Below are 22190 nucleotides of genomic sequence, written 5' to 3'. Positions count from 1 at the left end.
CGCTGCCTCAGCCGTTTCCCAGTCAGCCCTCTCTCCATATCCCGTCGGTGAAGCTTCTGCCTTTGTCTGCCGCTGCCCGCTCCGGGGTGGTCTTCTCAGCCCTTTAAACGCTGACTGAAGGGAGTATTTCACCTCTGAAATTATGCTCTCTTTGCTGACTCATATGCTTGTCCTGTTACTTTCTGGGAACTCGAGGGATGCTGGTTACATAAGGCTCTGTTTTAATTGGAACAATTAAGAAACATTTGGCCTGTTAAGCCCTTATCAGTCAATGTCACAAAATCTCATTTGTGGTGATGTCACTGTGTTCACAGGTAAGGCAAACTGCCCTTACTATGCCAAAGCTGAACAACTGGCTGACTATCTCCAGGCTAACTTGCCAGACTTCAGAGTTCACAAGATCGTTCAGCACCCTGACAAATGGGAGGTAAGGGGTCATAAGTCAAGTCATTGGTAGATGCCCCAGTGCTCTATAAAGTAACAAATGTGCTTATCTGTAGTATGTCTCCTCTTCTCCTGTATTAGCATTTTGGTATGTGGGTAGAGGTGCTGCAGAAGCACGTTTGGCTACAAGAGCCAGCCAGAGGAAAGGTTTGAATGTTGTGAGAGACTGGCATTCTCGTGAGTCTTACCACAGAAGATGGGCATAAAATGTGGGCCAGCCTAAAGCTCTGTTTTATCAGTTAGAAGTTCAAGTTTATTATTTTTACAGTGTGTATAAATGACTGCTCGGCCTGTAACTCTTTTGTACACTGTGATTACATATGCCTTCAGAGTTGTTACTTGTCAAGAGCATTTCTGGCATTCAAGGGCTTTGAATTACAATGGAAGTATGCAATTAAATCTCACGTATTTGTTTACAATGTGGATGGGCCTTTCTGAGTAGTTTTACTGTAGATATGTTGCCATGTCTACACTGTAGTCCCTATAAGGAACTGAAAAAACTGCAGCATTACTTCATGAGATAGACAGTACTATGATGTTTATTGCCTCATATTTCGCTTGACACCTCAGCCAAGTAACTCGAACAGTTAAGTGAATAGCATTTAACTTCTGCAGCTTACTTACCTTCTGCAGCTAAATAGGAATCATCAGATTACTTGCTGCTTCACAACATTGCTATCTTCAGTTCCACTGAGACAATTGAGCAGAATTACAGCAGTAAAATCAAGCAGAAGTAAGACCTTTTTCTCTTTTGCTGAGGTGTCACGGAGTATCACCATGACTTGCTTTGAGTTATTCCCCCATTTTGCACACACTGGTGCATGGGTAAGTTGTGAAGCACCTTGTAATCATGTATTGAGAGAAAATAATAAGAATGTTTATAGCTGTAACATTTAAGTGTTATCAAATGGGAAAAAGTATTAAAACCTTTTGGTGTGGATCTTTACATTAGCAGTGGCTTCATGACATTTGTGAAATGAATGGATGGGAACACAAAAGGTCTCCTATCATTTGGAGAGAACTGTTGGACCGTGGAGGGAAGGGTCTGCTTGTGGGAGGAGTTAATGATTTTCTGGAATATGCCCAGGTAATGAGCTGCCTTTAATACTGTGAACCATACTTTGCATTTTCTTGTAACATTGTTGTTCTTTATTCCTCCTTCTAATGTAAAATAAAGCTATCCTTTCTAATGTTACCTTGCTGTGTTTGGGTTGTCATTTGATTAGAGATTATCCTTTTTGTTATTAGCACTATTACGGCATCACCTCAATGATGTTGAGTGAGGAAATGTTAGACATTGCTGAGGAGAACCTGCAGGCGCATATTGAAATTGAAAAAGAGGAGGAAGAGATTAAAAGTCTTATCAAGCCTTTGCAGATCTGGATCACCAGGTGAGAGTAAAAAGAATATTTATGAAGTTTCACTTAGCTTCAGAAGAATGCACTTTTTCCTGTCACGTATAACAGGTGTAACCATCTGAAGTTATACACAAATCCCTGTAATTTGCTGATTTGAATTAGGTTCTGTGCCTCTCACTATGAGCATGCAGTGTGTAATTTAGAAATTATTTCTACTTTTGTTACATTTTGCACCAGTTTAAATGAGGGATGTGAACAGGCAACATTTAGACCCCTGATCACCTTGGGGAAAAGCAAGTATTTACAAAATAAGCAACTGTCTTGCATTAAATGTTTTTGGAAATATTTAAATAAGTAAAGAGTCTCTTGCAGTTTTAGCTTTAGAAATTGCTGTATTTCTAGTAGTCGTAACAGAGCACCTTAAAAAAATGTGGTTCTTTAAAGACACCAATTTTTAAGTGACAGTGTCAACTGAAATGTACAGGGTGGAAAACTTTCAAATGAAAGGAGGACCCAAATGTTTTAATTTTTAACCTATTAAAATGACAGAAAGAACAATAAAGGATCCAAGCTAATGGTCTATTTAGACATAATCAAATACGGAAGCAAAATCTTTGTGTTTATTTATGTAATACTTCCAAACAAGCAGTGGTTAGCCATTAACTGTAATTTTTCTATATCCTTCTCTTATCAGTGCTTCAGCTCCAATGTGTTATCAGCTGATCCCTCTGTTGGCAAATGGAGAAGTGTTTGGGATGACCACAGAAATCAGTATCCATTTGCTTGACACTGACCAGTTTAAGGAAGTTCTTTGCGGTATTATAATGGAAGCTGAAGACATGGCGTTCCCACTCCTCCGCAGTATTTCCAAGCACACTGAAATAGATGAGGCTTTTATTCAAGCCGATATTGTCATTGTTCTTGATGATGTCCTCTTAAACCATGAAGTCCAGTCCCTTGAGAACTACATCAGAGAAGTGAGTGAGATCTGTCAAGTGTATGCTCCCTTGATTGAGAAGAATGCCAAGAGTGAGGTCAGAGTAATTTCATCAGGAAAAACCTTTGTAAACCTTAAGGCGTTGATGATTATGACATATGGCCCATCCATTAAGCCTGAAAATGTCATCGCCATTGCAACATCCTGGGAAAGTGCAGCTAAAGCCATGCTGGCCAGGAAGCTGAATATGAACGCAGCAGGTGAATATTTATGTGTTTTGGTAGCATTTGGGGAATTCAGTGGATGGACACCTTTGAAAGTACGTATTTCATTGCAGAATGCAATTGATGTGCGTGCAGAAATGCAAGCAGAGCAGTGCACCCACTGAATTGCATGGCTGTACAGAATGCCAGGGTGTGACTAGCAGGTGCTACCACTTGCTATGCTTACCGCTGTCTGGATCTGTGCCTGATTCCATGAATATCAATTCTTTTGCTAACTCTTGAAAGCAGCTCTGCCATTCTGGTGTGTATTTCATGCTGGAAATCTACTAAGAAGGACTGAGCTGTGTTGCGGATCAGGAACTAGGACTTCAAGATTGCATTTGCACTCTGCAGTGCATTGTTATTTTGGAGACACACCAACCAGCTGTGAATAAACATGGCAACATACTGCTGTGCAGATAATGAGAGTATAGTAGAACTGCATTGTAGTATTATTTCTGGGTTAATTAACTTTCTTTCTCAGGTCAATCATTATAGCTTGGTTATATTTGCACGGTTCTGCATTGCATAGCAAAGGTGTCCTCCAGCAGCCTGCTCAGCATGAGGATTCTTTCAATGTTGCAGGGGTAGGAACTCATCATCAATGACAAGTCTAGATATTTTGGAGCCTAATAAAATAGAAAAGTAGGTTAATAGGCTGAATAGCCTGTCAGCAGGTTATTTGAGAAATTCCTTTTGCACCAAAGCAGGTAGATTTGGGGGGGTTTTTGGGTGGTGTTATGATTTTTTTTAATGTTAGGCATTCTGTATTTGCATGTACAGGGTTTTAAAAGGAACATTGCTATATGTTTGCAATATGATTTGGTTTGGTTTTAACAGCTAAGTATTTACTAGGTTTTGTCTACTATGTACAATAACATGATATAAATTAAAGTTCCTTTTTCAGCTTGTGATGAGGTTTCATATGGAGGACGTTGTTGCATTGTTCAGATCAAATAATTTCTGTTATCAAGGCAAGGCACTGAACTGAAGAATAATTCATCTTGAAATGGACTTCTAAAGGTGTTCTAGTCCAGCCTACATTGTGAAAGTGTTTGTCTGCCTCTTCATTAATCTATGTATTTTCCTCTGTTACAGGAGTTAAAGATGTGATCGTTTGGGGCAATATTACTGGCTGTAACTACATTGATTTGTCACATGCAAAACTTTATGGATATGACTGTGCTATTTGGGGCCCAGCTAATTTTCCACATCCTTTGTTGAATATGATTTATGATAGGTACAGTACGAATTTATTTTTTTAAAGTAAAACTGAATAACTGCTTTTAATCCATGTTTATCTGAACTGTGTAATAAACAAGAGAAAGGTTTTTGTTTTCAAGATTTCTCTTTACTGACTAGCACTGTACATAACAGAAAACTCAAGTTGAAGCACTCAGTCTGCAAAAGAAGTTGAGTAGTTCCTAGTGCTATACAGTTCTGACTCTCCTGCCAACTTTGTTTATAACTATATTTTTCTACATATTAAGTGTGTTTTTCTTCTATCATATCATGAGCAGCCTATAGGAAGTAATGAAAGTCCAGATAGTGACTTAGATGTCTAATATGCATGAAGAAACTTTGCAATAATACAAAACATATATCTACATCTTGAAGTACCTGAATTCCATTGAACATATGGCCTGAGCACACTAATGTCAGTTTCCCAAAATAAACAATGTGTTAACATATGTAAAAAGGATACCTGGCAGCTAGGTAGCTTCTCGTGGAAAGAAAAGTAGCAGAGAAAGGATGTGCACAGTGAGAGGACAGCAGATGTGACATACACTCAGGCCTGGCTATGTGGAATTCCCACTCTGGTCTAAACCTAGCGTTTACTGGACAGCAGACATTTCTTTTGTTCTCTGCTTGTGTCTAGCACAGAGGGATTATGGCTCATGGCTGGATTCTTATGTAAGACAGTAATACATATAAACAATAATAATAATAAAGGTTGTGACTTGAGTAAATGACCTAACTTTCATAGGTAAGTAGTGCTGGTTCTTACCTTTTGGACCACTTTTTGTTAGACCCTATATTTTTCTGTCTTTAAGTGCCTTGCATTCAGCAGTGGAGTTTGAACAAGTTTTGACTATTTTCTTCCCTCAGGTTTAGTTCTTTTTTCCTCTAGAAAACTACTCTTCCTGCAGTTATCTTAGGTTTTTCTTCCTTTCCCTCCCCCCTTTTTTTGTTGGTAGCAAATGGATCCATTCAGAATTTCTATCTGCACAACTGAATTCCCGGGTCTGTAATTGTGTAGGAATGTTACCTGCTCATGCGATAGCCACTGTACTGAGATACTGGTATCATGGCTCTCCTCCTGGGGAGATTGTTTCTGTGGGAATACTTACTAAAGGTAAATCTACTTTTGCTTGACATATTCTCTTGCAGCTTTCCCCAGTATGCATAATGTTTTTTTAATCAAAATTTTTAATTTAATAAAAACTTGTAAAACAAATTATTATACAATGCGAGGCTGAGAGTTTGTTTCAGCATAAGAACCTCCAAATCTAAGCAATTTTATTCTCCAGAGCTTGTGATTTGATACTCATTTCTTACAAGCATCTCTTACGTTAATTCAATACTTAAATGGGGCTTTTAAGAAAGATGGGGACAAACTTTTTAGTAGGGCCTGTTGTGATAGGAAAAGGGGTAATGGTTTTAAACTAAAACAAGGTAGATTTAGACTAGATAAAAGGAAGAAAATTTTTACAGTGGGGGTGGTGAATCACTGGAACAGGTTACCCAGAGAAGTGGTAGAAGCCCTGTCCCTGGAAACATTCAAGATCAGGTTGGATGGGGCTTTGAGCAACCTGATCTAGTGGAAGATGTCCCTGCTCACTGCAGGGGGGTTGGACTAGATGGCCTTTAAAGGTCCCTTCCAACCCAAACCATTCTATAATTCCATGATTCATGTACATCTAACTAAAATATAAAGTTACAGTAAAAGGGAAACTCTTTAGTCTTTGAATGGTACACTGTAAAAGATAGTCTCCATTTATACTAAGATCTTACAGTTGCAGACTTTTGCAAGTCTGTAGGACTTAATCTTGACACTGGTGAGGATGTGTTTTTTAATCAGAAATAATATGTTTAGGTCATTTTTTCCATCTTCTTCAGGTCAATTTTGCATTCCTGAAGGAATTGTCTTCTCTATGCCAGTGAGGTTCCAGAATGGTAACTGGGAAGTCATGACAGAATTAGAAATTAATGAAATGACCCAAGAAGTTCTGGGACGCTTAGCCCATGAGCTGATTCAGGTGATGATTTATTGTATCCAATAGTATGCCCATTCTGCCACCTATGGGTACATTGCAATATAACTTTGAATACCGAGACTTACTGCAAATGTTAAACATACAGACTGCACACACATGATAAATACCAGGTATTTATAAGTGTAAAGTTGCACCCCCAAGTTCTGCAGGTTTTATGCAAAACAGAAATATTAGCTTTAATTTAGTGTTTCTACATTCTGTGCTTCTGATGTTGATTTTGCTTGTGTGGTATTCAGAGTAGTTCTATGCCAGGAGATGTATCTTCTGGGATCCTTATGGCTATGACTCTGCATGAATGAAGGCCATATTTTACTAGAATTAGGGATTTTTCAGAAAATACAAAATCAGTGAGCAGTAATTTCATCATGAACTTCTTGTCACTTAGTGAGACAAAAAGAATTTGATTTGACTAAATATTAAAATGCTAAAAAGACTAGTCCCAAACTCTACATTCTAGCTTCAGTCAGATTTTATGATCTTCAGTCATACTAGTAACATGTAAGGATTATTTTATCTTAACATATTTTAAGTTTGCACTAGAAATTACAGTGGATGAAAAGAATGGGTGATATTAAAACTGCTGCTTTTTTTTTTTCCCATTCAGGAAAAGCTTGTTGCACTAAAGGAAATAAAAGAACTGCATACATATGGAGCTGATAAAATCTCTAGTAAAAAATATTTGTGTCAAGGTGGGTTTTTCTTCCCCGAAAAGATAAGATCAAGTTTTAAGTAATGGATTCTTATTTTATGTCCCTTTTGTTTAAAATGGGTATAGAATCCTTCAGGAAGGAATATAAACAACAAGTGCTTGTCCGATGTATCTTGACCATGCCTGGGGTGTGGTAATAGGCAGGGCAAGACTGCATGGTAGCAACCTTGTTTTGATAAGTTTCTACTGTGCCATTCACATATCATGAATATGAAAGCTGAGCGTAAATAATACATTTAGCATGACACATTTTATCTTAGGTTATTAGTAAATATAAAATGTTTTTGACACAAGTAACTATTCTTAGAAAAGCACTTTCACCGTATGTCCTACTATATGTTTTGAAGCTATTCTTTACTATACTTTACTATTCTTTACTATTTAGAAATAATGAGTTGAATTTCTAACAGAGAAAAAAATACTGTAAATTGGAACTCAAACTTCTAATTTTTCTGTTTGTTAAAGTACCAAACAGTTCATTCAGTATCTTTAGTCTGTAAGCCAGTCAGAAGGAGAAAAGGTTGAGACACCTGAAGACAATAGGCTAAAAAAAGAGATATTCCTGCTTTCTATAGAGAAGACAATCTCGTTAAGTGGCAGCCTCATCTGCCACTTCTTCCAATTACAATAGATGAAAGATTTTCTAGAGATCCCTACATTATAAATTATTAAGCCGTTTCACTTTCTTTGTTAATAACACATCAAGTTTATCGTGACTTAATTTTTTTAAATGCACAATGATATGAGAACTTTCAACTAAACATCTCTAGAACGGTATCGGTTCCTAATATTTAGGAGCATGTGGGAAGGCTATAGGCTACATGATACAGCCATGGCAAAACTCCCCTGAATCTGCAATCTACTTTTCCTGTGCGGAATAAAAACCCCACATCTTCTTCCAAGTCTTTCTGTGCTGCTTTTTCTACCTATTTTGCTTTTGAAGTTCTCTGTCCTCTTAAGATTACATAAAGGAAAGAAGAACCATTCATCAAAATAAGAACAGATAAACTTTAAAGTGTGTTTTATTTTTGTCACTTTTTCCCTGTTCTCAGGTTCTGAAATCCCCACACTTTCCCAATGCTGTAGCCATTTCTTTCTACTTCCAGGTCCTACAGGCCTTTTCCCTAGTTAGTTTTCTTTCTCCCTTCTTTCAAATTCTTTCCAGTACTTTGATATCAGCACTTACCATATATAAGCTGTTCTGCATTAAGGGCAGGCTGAAGAATGGGGAAACTATTTGGAGCTTGATGTTCAGGGCCTTTAGTGAGCACTTGTATGGCACTGCTATTCTGTAGAGCTGTTCCATTCCTCTTGTGGCTGCTTTAAACACTAAGCAGAAGGCCCTTCCGCTACTAGCAGCTAACTGCTTAGTTGTGGCATACTCTTATGACATTAGTACCAGGTGCCATACCATTCAAGTATTACCGAAGTGCTCTGCTTATGTCCTTGCACGTGTAAGTATTTTAGGAGGTTGGAAAAATATGTACTGTTTTTGCTTTTTTTACAGAAATGGACACCTTGCCTACTGGCTCACTTTAGCCAGAGTTGTCTGGAGGAGAAAATGCTGAAAATTCCCATACTAAACAATGTTTCCATTGCTCAAAAGAGCACACTACAAAGAAAGGCTAAACATTGTCATAGCTTTTACAGTGTCTTCCTCATCAAAAACCTGGAAGTCTATAGGCAGAGAAATATTTCAAAAACAGTGTGAATATAACAGTCTTAATCTGGAGACCAAAGCAAAATTCCTACTGACTTTAATGAGTCTAGGATTTCATTTACATCCAACAATAAACTGTTTCAAAAACATCTTTTAATGTCTAAAACATTCATGTTATGACAATTTTGAGCAAGATTTTCACACACAGAGTAGCAGTTTTATAACTCCAAATTCTTGTTTCAGATATAATGAAACACAGTACTTGTGTAAGAATATAAATTCTTAGGCAAAATTTGTTTTTAACACAAAAATTTAAATGCATACATCTCCTTAGTGACAAGATCATTTTTGTCTCCATGTTTTTATTTATTTCATGAGTTTCATAGGGAAGACTCATACGTTTTGAAGTGAAACATGCAATTAAGTCGTTGTCTAAACAGGATTATTCAGGAACCACTTTCACTTGCGTGTCTTTGGTGTCTTAAAAGATGGGAGACTGTTAAATGAAATATTGTTGTACTTGCTAATTTTTTACAAGATGTGAATATTTAAAGCAAAATAAACAGTTTCCTGTTCTTTGAATCTGATACATATAGTTAGAATAAATTCGTTATTTCTGTCCAAGTGGAGGTTCAAACTCTGAACAGGGCTAGACTTCTTCTTACATGAGGAAACCAGGAGGATTTTATTTGTGATTTATCAGCTGATGTGGACAGAACGAGGAGGAGTGTCTCACTGGTCTTAGAAAGAGGAGCTGAGAAAGCTGAGGTATCATAAGGGAGTTGGAAGCGTGTAGTTTCTTATGTGAAATGTATACGTTAGAAGCAATATTTACATGAACTGAGATATTGTTACAAGTATCTTCAAGGAGGAGTTCACATGAAAGTTGTACATAGGTGGTCTAAAAAGTCTTGGAGAAAGTGGTTTGGAATCATCCATTTCATGAGGAAGTGGTCTCCAGGGAATTAGTTGCTAGTAGTGTATGCACAGAAAATTATCTGAGTCTCTGAGGAGCATTTGGAGGCAGATGTCTCAGGAGAGCATAGCAGGGGAGGATGCTACCAGTAGTCTTTACAAACTACCTGGTTTGTTTCATAGCTCCTTCTCCAAGACAGGAGAGGAAAAGTTAGCTTCTTTAACATATATTTACATTTGTTTTTTTCTACATGGAATATGATTAGGCAGTCTTTTACTCTTTGAGTTCTTTTATTCCACCTGTGAAGATACTAGTTCAAACAGACTGCAATTCAAGCACCAACGCTGTTATTAAGAAAGTAAGTAACTGTTTCTGCAATGTATAAGCAGCCTTACTGGACTTCTGAGTCACTACCTGAAAATCACAGGCAAAGAATTTCTTCTCAGAGGTTGGGAGGAGAAAGACAATACAAATATCTTGGATGTCTCTTGTATTCTAAATTATTCTAATTAGATTTGCCTGGTGGCCTGCAGGGAAATTCAGGTCTTTCCTCACACAAGCATAATAGCATGGAAAAGTTTCTTTTCCTAGCTTTTTCTTAGAAGAGAAAGAAAGAACAAAAATAATAGGAAAGCTAAAATATGGTAACATATTCAAAGTTGGTTGCAGTTGTAACATAGTGATTGACTTAGTCATCACTAAGTTTGGGTTTTCTGTAAGTAATAAGTAATTTCTGGTACACATTTTCTCACAAGTTACTGGGTAATGCAATGTATGCAGGATATTCATAGCATTGATGAATCCTACTACCTGGGTGTTAGAGTAACTGTTGAAAAATTTGTGAAAAAGGGCTTTAAGATAAATGTACATGTCTTACAAATGTTATATATATTCTGCATAAACCCTAGCATCTGAGTGTATTGAGGAGTGTGTAAGCTTTCTGGTTGGTCTGAACAATTCTTATTCTAGGACATTACCACTAGGACTTACTATTTTTCCTCTTTGTGTAGTTGCACCAACTGTTTGTTACAGCACACTGTGCTTTCTGCATTATTGTGCCAGCTTCCACCTCATTTTCAGTCTCTATAGCAACACTGTTCCTCAGCAACTGGGAAATGCTCAGTAAAGGCCCCTCAGTTTAGAAATATTGCACTCCAACCACAAGAAAAATTGCTTTGAAACAAAGATCAATGAAGTTTTATCTTTAATAATTCAAGATATTTATTACTAATTAATTAGTGTTCTCTGTTTTGACTGCTTAGACAATTACCTGATACTTTGATCTGGGCCTTTGCCAGGCATTTGTTGTGAACAGCATTCATTTAAAAGCAAAAGCTTTAGAACTGTGTCTTGAAGTCAACTTTTAAGTGGTATAAGACTACTGGACTTCTCTGGCAGTGTCCTCTGACTTCTGGGCCTTTAGTAAGTAGCTGAGAGAAAGGTAAGCACGGTTACTGTATTTAAGAGGAGACAATAATTTTGGCCTTTGAACACAGCATAAAATGCTTTCACCCTTCACAAGAAACAAAAGCAATTGTAGTTTGTTTTATGCATATTTAAAATGCTGATCATGTTGTCTGATTTCAAAAGAAGGAATGCCTCTGTGATCAAGTTGATGTATTGGGAGATTTCTGCCTTACGTGATCTCGTTTATCTTTCTCTATAATTTAATTTAATTATGTAGTATGTTTCAAAATGCATTTTATTTGCTAAAGTACATATTCTGAGAACCTGTATAGGCAAACAAAATACATATAAGTAATCAAGTATGTTACTTTTCTTGCACATTCCCATAGGATTCAAGAATAAGGCTACTCTTGTTCTGCACATAAGAGTATTTGTGTTAATGGGATCGGGGTTTATAATTGTAAAAATTTATTTCCTCTACAATTGTAATTAATTTTAAGATGCTTTTTTGTTTTATGGAAGTGTTTTTGATTATTAATAAAGGGCACATGTAGCTAAAGTACAACACACAGACTGAAATGAGCAGAGTTAGTTCAGATTTGATGGCAGGCAAATACTGCTTCTGCTTTTGTATTATGTTCATTATAAAGTAGATGTGCTAACACTGAAGTAGATCCTGTTCATTTCACCCAAGCAGTCCTACTGCAGTCAAGATCTGGACTCTCCACAGAGTTTTGTATATAAAAATGTAGACTGCACATATGTTAATAATGCCTTTCATAACTTTTTGGAGGGAGGGTTCATGGGTATCATGTTACGATGTTGCACAATGACAGCAAGTTCCGTAAAACACATAACACATGTACTTAACTTTGAGACCATGAATACCCTAGTATACGAGTATAGCGTGTTTATCCATATGGGTAATTTAGACATTGTGCTGTACTGGATAGAGAGTTTCTCATCTTACGGTAAGTATCGAGTACTAATAGATTATGCATGCTGTATAACTCAGTGAGGTCAATGGATCTGTTCTTATTTGAGTAAGAAAATTCTAATGAGTGAGTTCTAACTTAAGTGAGTTTAACCTGTGTAATTTTACATTCATCCTCTTGCTTTGTTTTATGTACCTTTGGTGGAGAGGAAAAAAGGAGGAAAACATGAGGCAAGCTGTGCGTTTGTAAGTCTGTCCTTCAGGTTGCTACATGTAGCTTTCACTAAACACTTAAGTTTAATTCATTGCTTAGAATCTTCTGATTTCCCTGATTTCCCTACGTTGACTTTTCTGTCAAGCCACACAGAGGCACACAGTACTCCACCTATTTTAGGAGCAGATTGTATAAGCAAAGTTACATGCCTATGTAAATGTTGGGTAGAACTGCAGTCTTGCAGAATCCAGGGTTGAGTCCAAGCTCTAAACCTTAGTAAGGAAGAAAATGGAAGAATAGTCAAAAAGAAACATAGTAGTATTTCTTTCAAAGAATGACTTCAATAAAAACTGTGGCATTGCAGTCTTTAATGAAGAAGTTATTAAAGCAAATCTGTATCCCATCATTTTAAGTATTTATAAGTTATTTAGAGACTGAAACACAAAGTTGCAGCTTTCACTGATTAAAGTGGTGAGAAGCATATTTATGGTAGACTCAATAATTATAGATCATTGAATATTTATGCTTCATAATCGGCCAGTATTCTGTCATGTTTATGACAAATGATCAATGATTCTCACTGGAAAAAAGTAATAAAGCATTTGGGTAAATTCAGATTTAATACCACGTGTATTATTTAAGTTTTAGGTAGTTTCCAAATATTTAATTTTTTTATTCTAGCAAATTTCCTTTTTTTCCCCACTCTAAGCCATATATGTGGCCTTTGGAGTCTCATGTAACTTAGATTGGTTATACCTAGTGTTTTTCAACTGTAATATTAACTAAAAGATAGCTACTATACTGAATTCATATTTATATTTTTGTGTTTAAAAATATAAAGTAGCTTAGAACATTAATGAAATAAATCCTGAGGGGAGACATTCAGTTTCTGTTATTATCAGGGACATAATTACTTTTGCTTTCAGGATTGTGTAAAGTAGATTCATGGTTATACTTCCTTTTTCCCTTCCTTCTCAGCTGAAAAAGAAATAATGTGAGCTCAGCTGAAAACTTTAGTTCTGTTTGAACGTTTTAGAAAATAGACTTGTGAGCAATTGCAATCAATGACTCTTGGGAAGAGTCTGACGTAAAGGTATGCCCTCTCTGGCCTGAAATTATACACTATGGACTGTGCAGTAATCCTATATGTAAACTCTGAACTCTTCAATAGTGAAAGATCCCGTTTCCTGTACTTGAAACTGCTTTGGGGACTGTTTTTGCCCTGATACAATTTTGCAGTTACTAGAGTTACTCCTACTTTATCCTGAGCAGAGAGCATACAATTTTCTGGAGTTTCTCTGTACTTGGCACCAAAACTATTGTTTTATGTAATTCTGTTTAATTTAGTTTCTGAAATGCATCCAGTAAATTGTTCAGATTAAAAGGTTTGATTTGAATGGTTTGATATGTCTCTGTCTAGAAAACGTGGTTTTACACTTTGGTTTGTTTTGTTATAGAATGCCTAATGCCATCTGTTCATTTCAAATGGATCCAGACTTGCAGGGTAAGGATTTTTCTCATTTTTTCCCAAGTTTTCTCAAGAGAATTTTCTGTGTCTGTTTGAACAGAAACTACTGAATTGTAATGAAGTCATGTCACTTTCAGAATCTCTGTGCTGTAGCACATAAATGACAAATTACACAGCTGTGATGTCCCACCTTTATTTTTGGATCTGTCCTGGCACCTTCCTTGCCATTATCACATTGACTTATGGAATGATCAGGTGCACAGGGGCAGTGTTCCCTATTTTATAATATATGATAATTTTTTTTCACATATTCTCAAACAGGCACAAAGGATCACCATACTCCCTTTTGAGTGCAAAATCTTAGCGGATGCTTCATCTGCTTACATAACAAGTAGCGCAAAATGCAGAACTAACAGGTAATCAGCTGGAGATGACAGGAAACAATGCACTCTCTTCTATATGTGTAGGAATTCCTTTGTCAGCTTCTCAACAAAGGGCATTTATGAGTCTTGAGGTGAAATTTGACCCGCTGCAGAATGATTACATGCTGGTTTTCTGTCCAAAGGGGAAGCTCCATTCCTATGATAAATGAAAGAGTTTAGTGCCCCTAAGTAGCCTCTCGTAAATAATAATCATATTTTGTATTTAGTTTGGGCTTTTTTTTTCCTTTGTCTGCTGTTTTACTTGTCTGCTCTCACAAGTTAATTCTGGAACTGTGCTTGACAGGCACAGAGTGCCCTACTTTAACGCCACATTTTGTCTGTAAGACTGGACTTGAAGTGAGTAGCAGATGGCTACTAAAACAGATTCCCTCCACTTAGAAAGTCACCTTGCACGTGGAAGGTGTTTGAGTTGGATCATGTGTATGTTTCTAGCATTTGTGTTTGAAAATAAGCATTTGGAATTTAATCAGTAGCCTACTGAAAACTGTGGGATTCTTTCTGTTACTTTCAAAAGAGCTTTGGATCAGTTTACTGAAGAAAGAGAACTGAGGATGCATGGAAGTCAAAACTCATTTTTCACGTTGTATGACATGCTACACTACATCTCCAAATAATATCACAAAACATAGTATGACAAGAGCAGGACTAAACAGATGGTATAGCAGATATTGTCTTATTCCTGTATCTTAGGCAGCATCTGGGAACCAGCAAAGCCCGTAATTTGCTGACTATTAACATTAGTCGGTACGTTTGTGGAAACCATTGCGCACAGATTGGCTTGTTTCCAGACTAAACAGGTAGAGAGTTTCGTGAGTTATTTCTACTCAGTTATGCATATTTGTTGCTCATCTTTGACCTTAATCAACTGTGAGTGACTCTTCCTCTCTGAAGTACAGGGAGAAAGAGTCTCTTAGGACAGGAGGATAAGTGATAAATCACATTCTAGTTTCTAAAACTTTGTGAACAAGCGTTTGTTTTTTTTTGTCTTGAAGTTCTAGGTATGTGTGTAAAGTAAAGTAGCAGGTATAGGTCAAGTTCAGAAGCCCTTACTTCCCACTCAGGAAAACATGCTTTAGTGATATGAAAGGAATGAGCTGAAATCATGTAAGGATATGGGATTTAGTCAAGCAGCTTGAGTGGGATTACTATGAAAAGATGTCAAAAGCCAGTTGCTCTGGTAAATTGCTTATCTTCTGTGAGAGTCCCAGATGTTCACCTTGACAGAAAATTTGTTTAGTGCTTGAAACAATATGCATCCAAAACAATAACCCTGCTGTGCAGACCGACAAACTGTTCCTTGTAGAAGTGCATTTCTGATCAATATACTGGTTTGCCTGAAGAATTATTATTTCATTATGATCTTGGCTAAAAGTATGCACAGTGCATGTCCCTTTTTCTGGTCCACGAATAGACTTGATTCCCAAAGAAGCAGGTGTGCTTTCTATGTTAAATACTGGTTTTATGACTTGTCATTTCACTGGTCATAAGAAGACCATTTTCCCCACAAAGCTATTAGAAAAAAAGAAAATGTTTTAATTTTTTTTTTCATTTTTTCAAAATTTTCCTTCAGAGTATTGTGAGTTTTGATCAAGCCCAAATTTGGTTATTTTGATTTTTGTTTTGGTTAAACAATTTGGTTTTCTTTCTTTTTTTTTTTTTTTTTTTTTTAAACGAACCACTCTATTGTAATGTGTGTTTGTTTTCTTTCACAGAGGCTTTCAATGATATTCAGAGCTCCGTTTACAGAACAGCCCTAAAACTACGCTCAGTACAAAGTCTGTGCCAATGTTAGTAGCTGAAGAGAATCCTGTGCTTTGACAGGGAGAAGAATCTGTAAAGAGCTGGTGTTGCTGTCACCATGAATTATTAAGATACTCTGCTCTCTCATTTTCCACCTGAGAATCTTAGAATGCGTTACTAACACTTAAGAGCTAGATAGTACTTTATACACAAATTGATTTTTTCCCCCATTTTGAATGTCAGTGGAAATTCTAAAATTCTAAAAGCATGGGAGAATCAAATTATTATTACAATCTGCAACACTGCTACGTAGACATCACTGGCAGTTATGAGTCTTTATCTGTATATTATTATTCTCATTAAATTCGCGTGTGTTTCTTAGGAGTTGATTTATTGGAAATAACCATGGATCTTTGAAAATGCATTGAACAGCATTAAGTATTAATGAGAACAAAATAAGATATGATAGACCAGAAAACCTCTGGCTAGCATTCATTCTCCCTGTCTTTGAAGTGTGAGAATTCTGTGCAAACAAAGAATTATGGAAAAAATCCCTGGTCACCTAGCTTGCTTTGAAATTACTGGATGTAAATTCCATATTGATCTAAAATGCATGGAAATCTTGAATTTTCCACCTGAAACATTCTTTTGCTGAAAATGCACAACATTGCAAGTGAAGTCTGCAGGGTAGCACAGAAAAGATGACTAGTTTGCTGGCCTTGGCCGTATTTTTTCATTTGGGCATGCTCTTCTATGAATGTATTTAGTCTGATCTCAGCCCTGATATGGTCAATCTGCCTGGTGCTATGGGTCACAACATGGAAGTACCAATTCACACAGGTACTGATTTTCATTAAGTCTGTAGCCTAGTCCTCCATGTCTCCTCTAGGCACTCATAGCATCTCTCCCAGTTAGTCTACACCTCCTTGAACACTGGTGACCAAAATGGCACATGCATTTCCAGATTGAGATTCACCAGTGTCTCACACTGGTATTTTTCCCATCTGTGCTAGAAAGACTGTAGGTGACAAATTTGAGGTTCTCTGCTTCTTCAGCAATCTACAAACTTTCAATCTACTACAATCTTTCCCTTTTGATATTAATTCCAATTGATCATGCCTCTGCGGTACTGAATGTGACCTTTAAGAAGCCATAGTGCGCTCTTGCTGCTGGATATTAGTTATTCGATGGCACATTTATAATACAGCCTGTTTGCCCTTTTCTTGGCCATAGCCTCTCCTTCTCTTTGTATTTGTGCATGAGGAGAAAGCTTACATCAAAGCACAAATTGTTTTCACGGTCCCAGGTGAGCTTTTTTCTGAAGTACTGAATCGTGTGTAGTTTTATGCTATCTATATGTAGCATGAAAGTTATGTCTATAATTTGGATGCAGTTAATTATGCTATTTTCCTCTATAATTTGGATGCAGTTAATCGTGCTATTTTCTTCCCTTCCTATCTATCCCAAAATCACATCCAGGGAATTTTAGTTGAGCTGTTCTATCTTTGTAGCCTCAAAAGTTTTGCTACATCCATAAACCCAGCAAGACCTTTCCCAGGTTATTTCCTTTTTATGTTGCATACTGTTTTAGACTTAATTTTACACACTTGTCTTAGCTAGGCACTTCTAATTAAAAAATGTCAAGCTTCCATTCATGAAAAGGCAGGGATCCTCATTCATTTCCCCCTTAATTTTCCTACAGTGGATTTGATTGATGTTTCTCTGATTCAGCACATCCTATCAAGTGAACAGAGCCAGAGAGAAAAGCAGATTTATCTGAAAGTGCAGCAGATCTATGGAATGCTGACGAAACTGTTCCAAAAGGCGAGATTAGAAAAACCAGGCCAGGTAGATCCAAGAGCTGCTGAATTCACATTGAGCCTGCTAGCTGCCATGTATGACAGGTGAGATGAACCACAAATGTAAATCCATCACAAAGTACTGCTAGACTAAGTCTGTTTCTACCACTCTTATACCATTTCTGTATGAAACTCTTCCATTTTTATGGTATTTTGCTTAGTATACACAATGGGAGTAGTTCAGCTATATGAATATAAGGCACAAAGCTCTATCAGAGAAACAGTGGTCAAATGTTTCCAAAATTATGTGGAAGTCCAAATGTCTGCCAGTCCATGCTAACTTTTTCTGTGAACAGCTTTACAGAGAGTAGCTCTTATTTTGACTGTCAAGATATTTTGGTACACTCCTGAAAAAGAATCCATATTTGCCTTTGAATGGCAGTACCCATGCACGGGTCGAGAATTTGCCAGTCACTTTTCATTATCCATTTTTCTCCAGCTTAAAACATTCATAAACAAATTATGAAACACAATTACTGTCTCATAACTAAGCTAGTCAGCTAGCTCCTGTGAATAGAAGATAGTTTCTGGGAATAATAAGGAAGCAGCTCACAGAGTGTACTTTTCTCATGTGTTGTTTGTGAATAATGAATTAATTCACTAAAGGCAGGACTGGTTTGTGATTTTATCAGATTTAAAAGACAAAGGGTAAGTTCATTTAACAATTTATTTGCCACAGGTGACATTCATTCCCTTCTACATCAGAGCAAAGGTTTTACTAAAAATGAGATAGAAGTGGTCTGCAGCACTTTTTCTTGAATCACTATTCATTCATAATATGATCACTACTGCTTAAGGTCCCATGTTAAGAATTTTTTTGTACTTAAAAAAATCAATTAAGGCTAAGAATAAACTGGCATATTACAAAACAAAGCTAGAAACATCAAGAGTATTTAATAGTTTGGGCACACTCTAGGGAAATCATTTAGATGAATCTTCTTAATGGGACTATCTTGGTCTTTTTTTCTGGTTTCTTAGGACAGTGTGTCATTTTCTTTTTGCTGTAATTTCTTTTAAAAAAAATCACAAGTTTCTTGCCATGTATATAGGATAGAAAAAGCTTCTTATCATTTTCTTCTAATCAAGTTTTCTCTGTAGAGCGCTGTTCTCCACTATCAACACTGGGAAGTATTCCATGGCAAGAGCACATCAGGGCTTTTCCATGTTTGTGTGGTAGATTACTTAATAAGCTTACATAAACTGTCATAAGGGTTTTTTTGTTATATACTTTAGCTTTTTAGCTTGGACATTTTTCTATGAAAGTTCTAAAAAACCTAAATATATAAATTCAAAATCTAGAAACTTTTGATCAACAATTCCCCATGCAGCTTATACTTTAGAGACTATATGGCAGCTTTATGCAGTATGCTCTGTCAAAATGTAGTTTATGTAAAAACTCTTGAAGACAATTTTATGTAGCGATATTCTGAAGTGCAATACTCTTTGCAAAAGAGATATCTTAAATTTAAAATTCCAAGATTTCCTGATTTATGGTTTCTAATTCATGTCTGCTTTGTCTTCACATAAAGAAACATTTTTTCATTAGGTGGCTATGTCACAAACTTGCGTTCTAAATTGAGCTACATTCTTTATGATCTAACGGTCAAAACTGAAATCCTGCTCCTGCATACATCCTTTCGGTTAAATTGAGTTGCAGTGAAATTAAAGGGAATCAGCTCAAGTGAAGCTCAGTGCAGATCTGGGATCACAGTGAAGCTGCCTGGTGATATAATACAAAAACCAGGTTGTAATCCTGCTTTCTCTTCCATATTTAGGAAGGCTTTCCACAAATGAAGAGCAGAATTTTTCAGGACATGTATTGTAAATGTAAAATTATATTTTACTTGGAATGTGAGGTCTTTGAAGAAGATACTGTCTTTTTGTTTTATGATTGCATGGTATCTTGAACAGTTATATATATTGTAGTTATGTTCAGTGGCAAAGGGTCCTAGATAAAATATCACTAAAATGCAACATCAGTTTTATACATAGTGTACTCAAGGATATGAGTTTTGAAGTTGTTTTCCAACATAGCAATGTTTAATTTTTTTTTAGAGGTTTCAGTTTTTACATTCTCGGTGAATGTAGTATAACTTACTTTATTTTCTTAGATCTGGAACAGGTTATATCAGAACTAGATCTGCTGCAGCTGCCCTAATTGCCCTTTCAGGAGACACTCTACTGGCTAAATACAGAGGTGGGAAATGTGTGATTTTATATGCTGTCTGTAATACTGAACATTGAGAAAAATCTCCATTATAATTTTTTTACGTTAAAAGAGAATGCAGTTCTGCCATGCAAAAAGTAAATTGGCTGCTCAGTTGTAGAGTAAGGCTGATGCAGCATAATACTTTTCCATCGGTGTCCTTAGCCATCTTTGCATAAAGTCTCAGAACAAGTCATAGTAAGGTTTAAGACAAGTAGAGCTTAAAAATGAAGGCCAAGTTCTGTTTGCCTAGCAAAAAAAGAACAGAAAACCCCTAGTTTTAAATTTCATTGGATTAGAAAACAATTTTATATATTTGATCCAGGAAGCTTTTAGAGCCCTTTTAACATTAGACAAAAATGCTTAAAGAACTAAGTATAACAAATAAAGGTAGCCCAGTGCAATGTGAAGCACTAAGATTTCTGCATGAATTAAATGCTCAAAATGGAGAGCAAATGGACCACAAGTGGCATATTGGCCTCATACTCTCCTACTGCATATTGTGTATTTCCTTCCAAATTATAATTTGGAATTAACAATTCACAGTTTAAATAGGGTATATCTCATATAAACATATTTAAATATTTTTCTTACAGCCATGAAAATGACCTCATTGTTTCCTTCATCCTTACCTGTCTTAACTTCCAGGAATAAAGAATTGCCGTAAATTCCTTGCTGTCATTCTCTTTCACCTGCCTGTAGGAAGAAAGTATTGTACCTGCAGTCACTGGGTGCCCGTTAGATAGACAATAAAGGGGAACTTTCTTGAGGTGTTTATTTGGTAGGCTGCAATCATCATATAGATAGTTTGAGAATAAGTAGCTAGAAGACACTTCAGGCTCTGCTGGGATTCCAGTTTCTTTCCTCTGGTTGTTTTCAGCTTTCTTCCAGATTTGTGCTGTCCCTGATGGGAAGGTGGCCTTGATTACCCGTAGTGCACTGAGAAGCCTACTAACAGACTTAAATCAGGTAACGCCAGTGCAGTGCTGTTACAGAACAGATCTTGTAGGAGTATCCTAATCTAGGAGGAAAAAATACATGGTTGATACATTTTATGTTTGATTACATTATGGGACTGAAGTCAGTAGGGCACTCTGTGGACATAGGAAGGTACCATGCAAAGTAGGTAAAAGGATGATATTCTGTACCTTTTCTTAGAGTAACCACTCACATCAGTGCCTCTGTGCATTCATTTTGCCTGAGCTTACAGGTCCTGGAACAGCTGCATACAGCTGTTCCTAAAGCAACTCTAAAATTCAGATGTCTGTACTCACTAGAATAGCTTGCAGTTGCAGAAAAATGCCTTCACATACAGGTATTTCCAGCTGAACTGGCACTGAAAATGGGATCTGAAAATGACCACTGAGGTTCAAACCCAGTGTCCTTCAGTATTCTAGTATGGCAGCATAGTGTGTTGATCCATTTCAGTAAGTGAGCTGGAAGTAAATCATTCTGACACATACTGAACTATGCAATTACATACTGATGGCATGAATATGAACAGGTTTTCTTCAGAAAAGTGTGTAAAATGGCATTTCTATAGATGCTTCACCATCTGTGTGCTGTCACCATCTCAGTGGAGCATGATGGGAACATCTGTTTTTTATTGAGGTGTTTCTGAGCCTCTCTTCTTGATGCAGATCCCAGCCATTGTGGGAGAAAGCTGTGCTCTGTCTTGTTTGGAAATTGCAACTCATAGCTGTTTCCATGGGGTGAGTGAAATTCTTATGTCCTGGGAAATTATTTTGAATGTTGCTGGTTGATTAACATTGCAAGTGTATAATCATACAGCATCCATTAGTATCTATTTTTAAGGGGCAGGACTGATCATCAGTCTTGCAGTATATGAGGATTTATACCTATAGAAAAGATGGTCAGTAAGATACTACTGAAGACTCTTGCATTTATTCCAAAACCTTTGGAACCCAGAAACATTTTACATGAATGGAAAATCTATGCTAGCAGGGTCCAATATCAGAGCTTTTATTAGGAATTGTAGATAAGACATCAGTTCTTTTCAAGTAAATGGCTGAACTTGAGACATGTATTTTTTCCAGGTTCTGAATTCAGCAATTGTTGAAGAAAAATTCCTGTCTTGGTTGAGATCAGAGCCTGCTGTTCTCCTGTGGCTCCCTACCTGTTACAGATTGTTAGCCACAGAAATGGTTTCTCACCAAGCTAGATGTAGAGTCTGCAAAATTTTCCCCATTACAGGCCTCAGGTGCGTCAGTAATTACTGTGGCTATAACATCCACATAAATAGTTCTTAATGTTGTTTGCATACCTTACAGGCTTTTAACTGCTGTATTAAGCAACAAACTTTGGACATAATCTAATTTAGCAAGTAAGATAGG

At 36.7% G+C, this 22190-nt stretch overlaps 2 protein-coding genes across 2 annotated transcripts in view; both read left to right on the top strand.

Moving 5' to 3' along the window:
* The first annotated feature begins 271 nt into the window (after positions 1–271).
* On the top strand, positions 272–7013 carry MDH1B (malate dehydrogenase 1B, NAD (soluble)). The gene is made up of 8 exons (XM_009705185.1): positions 272–427; positions 1397–1531; positions 1693–1835; positions 2497–2999; positions 4101–4242; positions 5201–5358; positions 6123–6262; positions 6885–7013. The coding sequence occupies exons 1-8, from the start codon at positions 272–274 to the stop codon at positions 7011–7013; spliced, it is 1506 nt and encodes a 501-aa protein (XP_009703487.1).
* Positions 7014–13578: 6565 nt separating this feature from the next.
* Positions 13579–22190, top strand: part of DYTN (dystrotelin) — a 20853-nt gene continuing 12241 nt past the window's right edge. Inside the window, exons 1-7 of the mRNA XM_009705184.1 lie at positions 13579–13624; positions 15744–15818; positions 17474–17675; positions 19742–19827; positions 20717–20805; positions 21477–21548; positions 21894–22057. Of these exons, the coding sequence (XP_009703486.1) occupies positions 13579–13624; positions 15744–15818; positions 17474–17675; positions 19742–19827; positions 20717–20805; positions 21477–21548; positions 21894–22057 (734 nt within the window). The remainder of the gene's footprint in view (positions 13625–15743; positions 15819–17473; positions 17676–19741; positions 19828–20716; positions 20806–21476; positions 21549–21893; positions 22058–22190) is intronic.

The sequence above is a fragment of the Cariama cristata genome, unplaced genomic scaffold (genome assembly GCF_000690535.1).
Source record: "Cariama cristata isolate BGI_N322 unplaced genomic scaffold, ASM69053v1 scaffold13928, whole genome shotgun sequence".
In the NCBI taxonomy this organism is placed as follows: Eukaryota; Metazoa; Chordata; class Aves; order Cariamiformes; family Cariamidae; genus Cariama; species Cariama cristata.
Note: the sequence above shows the minus strand (reverse complement) of the source record. Positions and strands in the feature narration are given on the sequence as shown.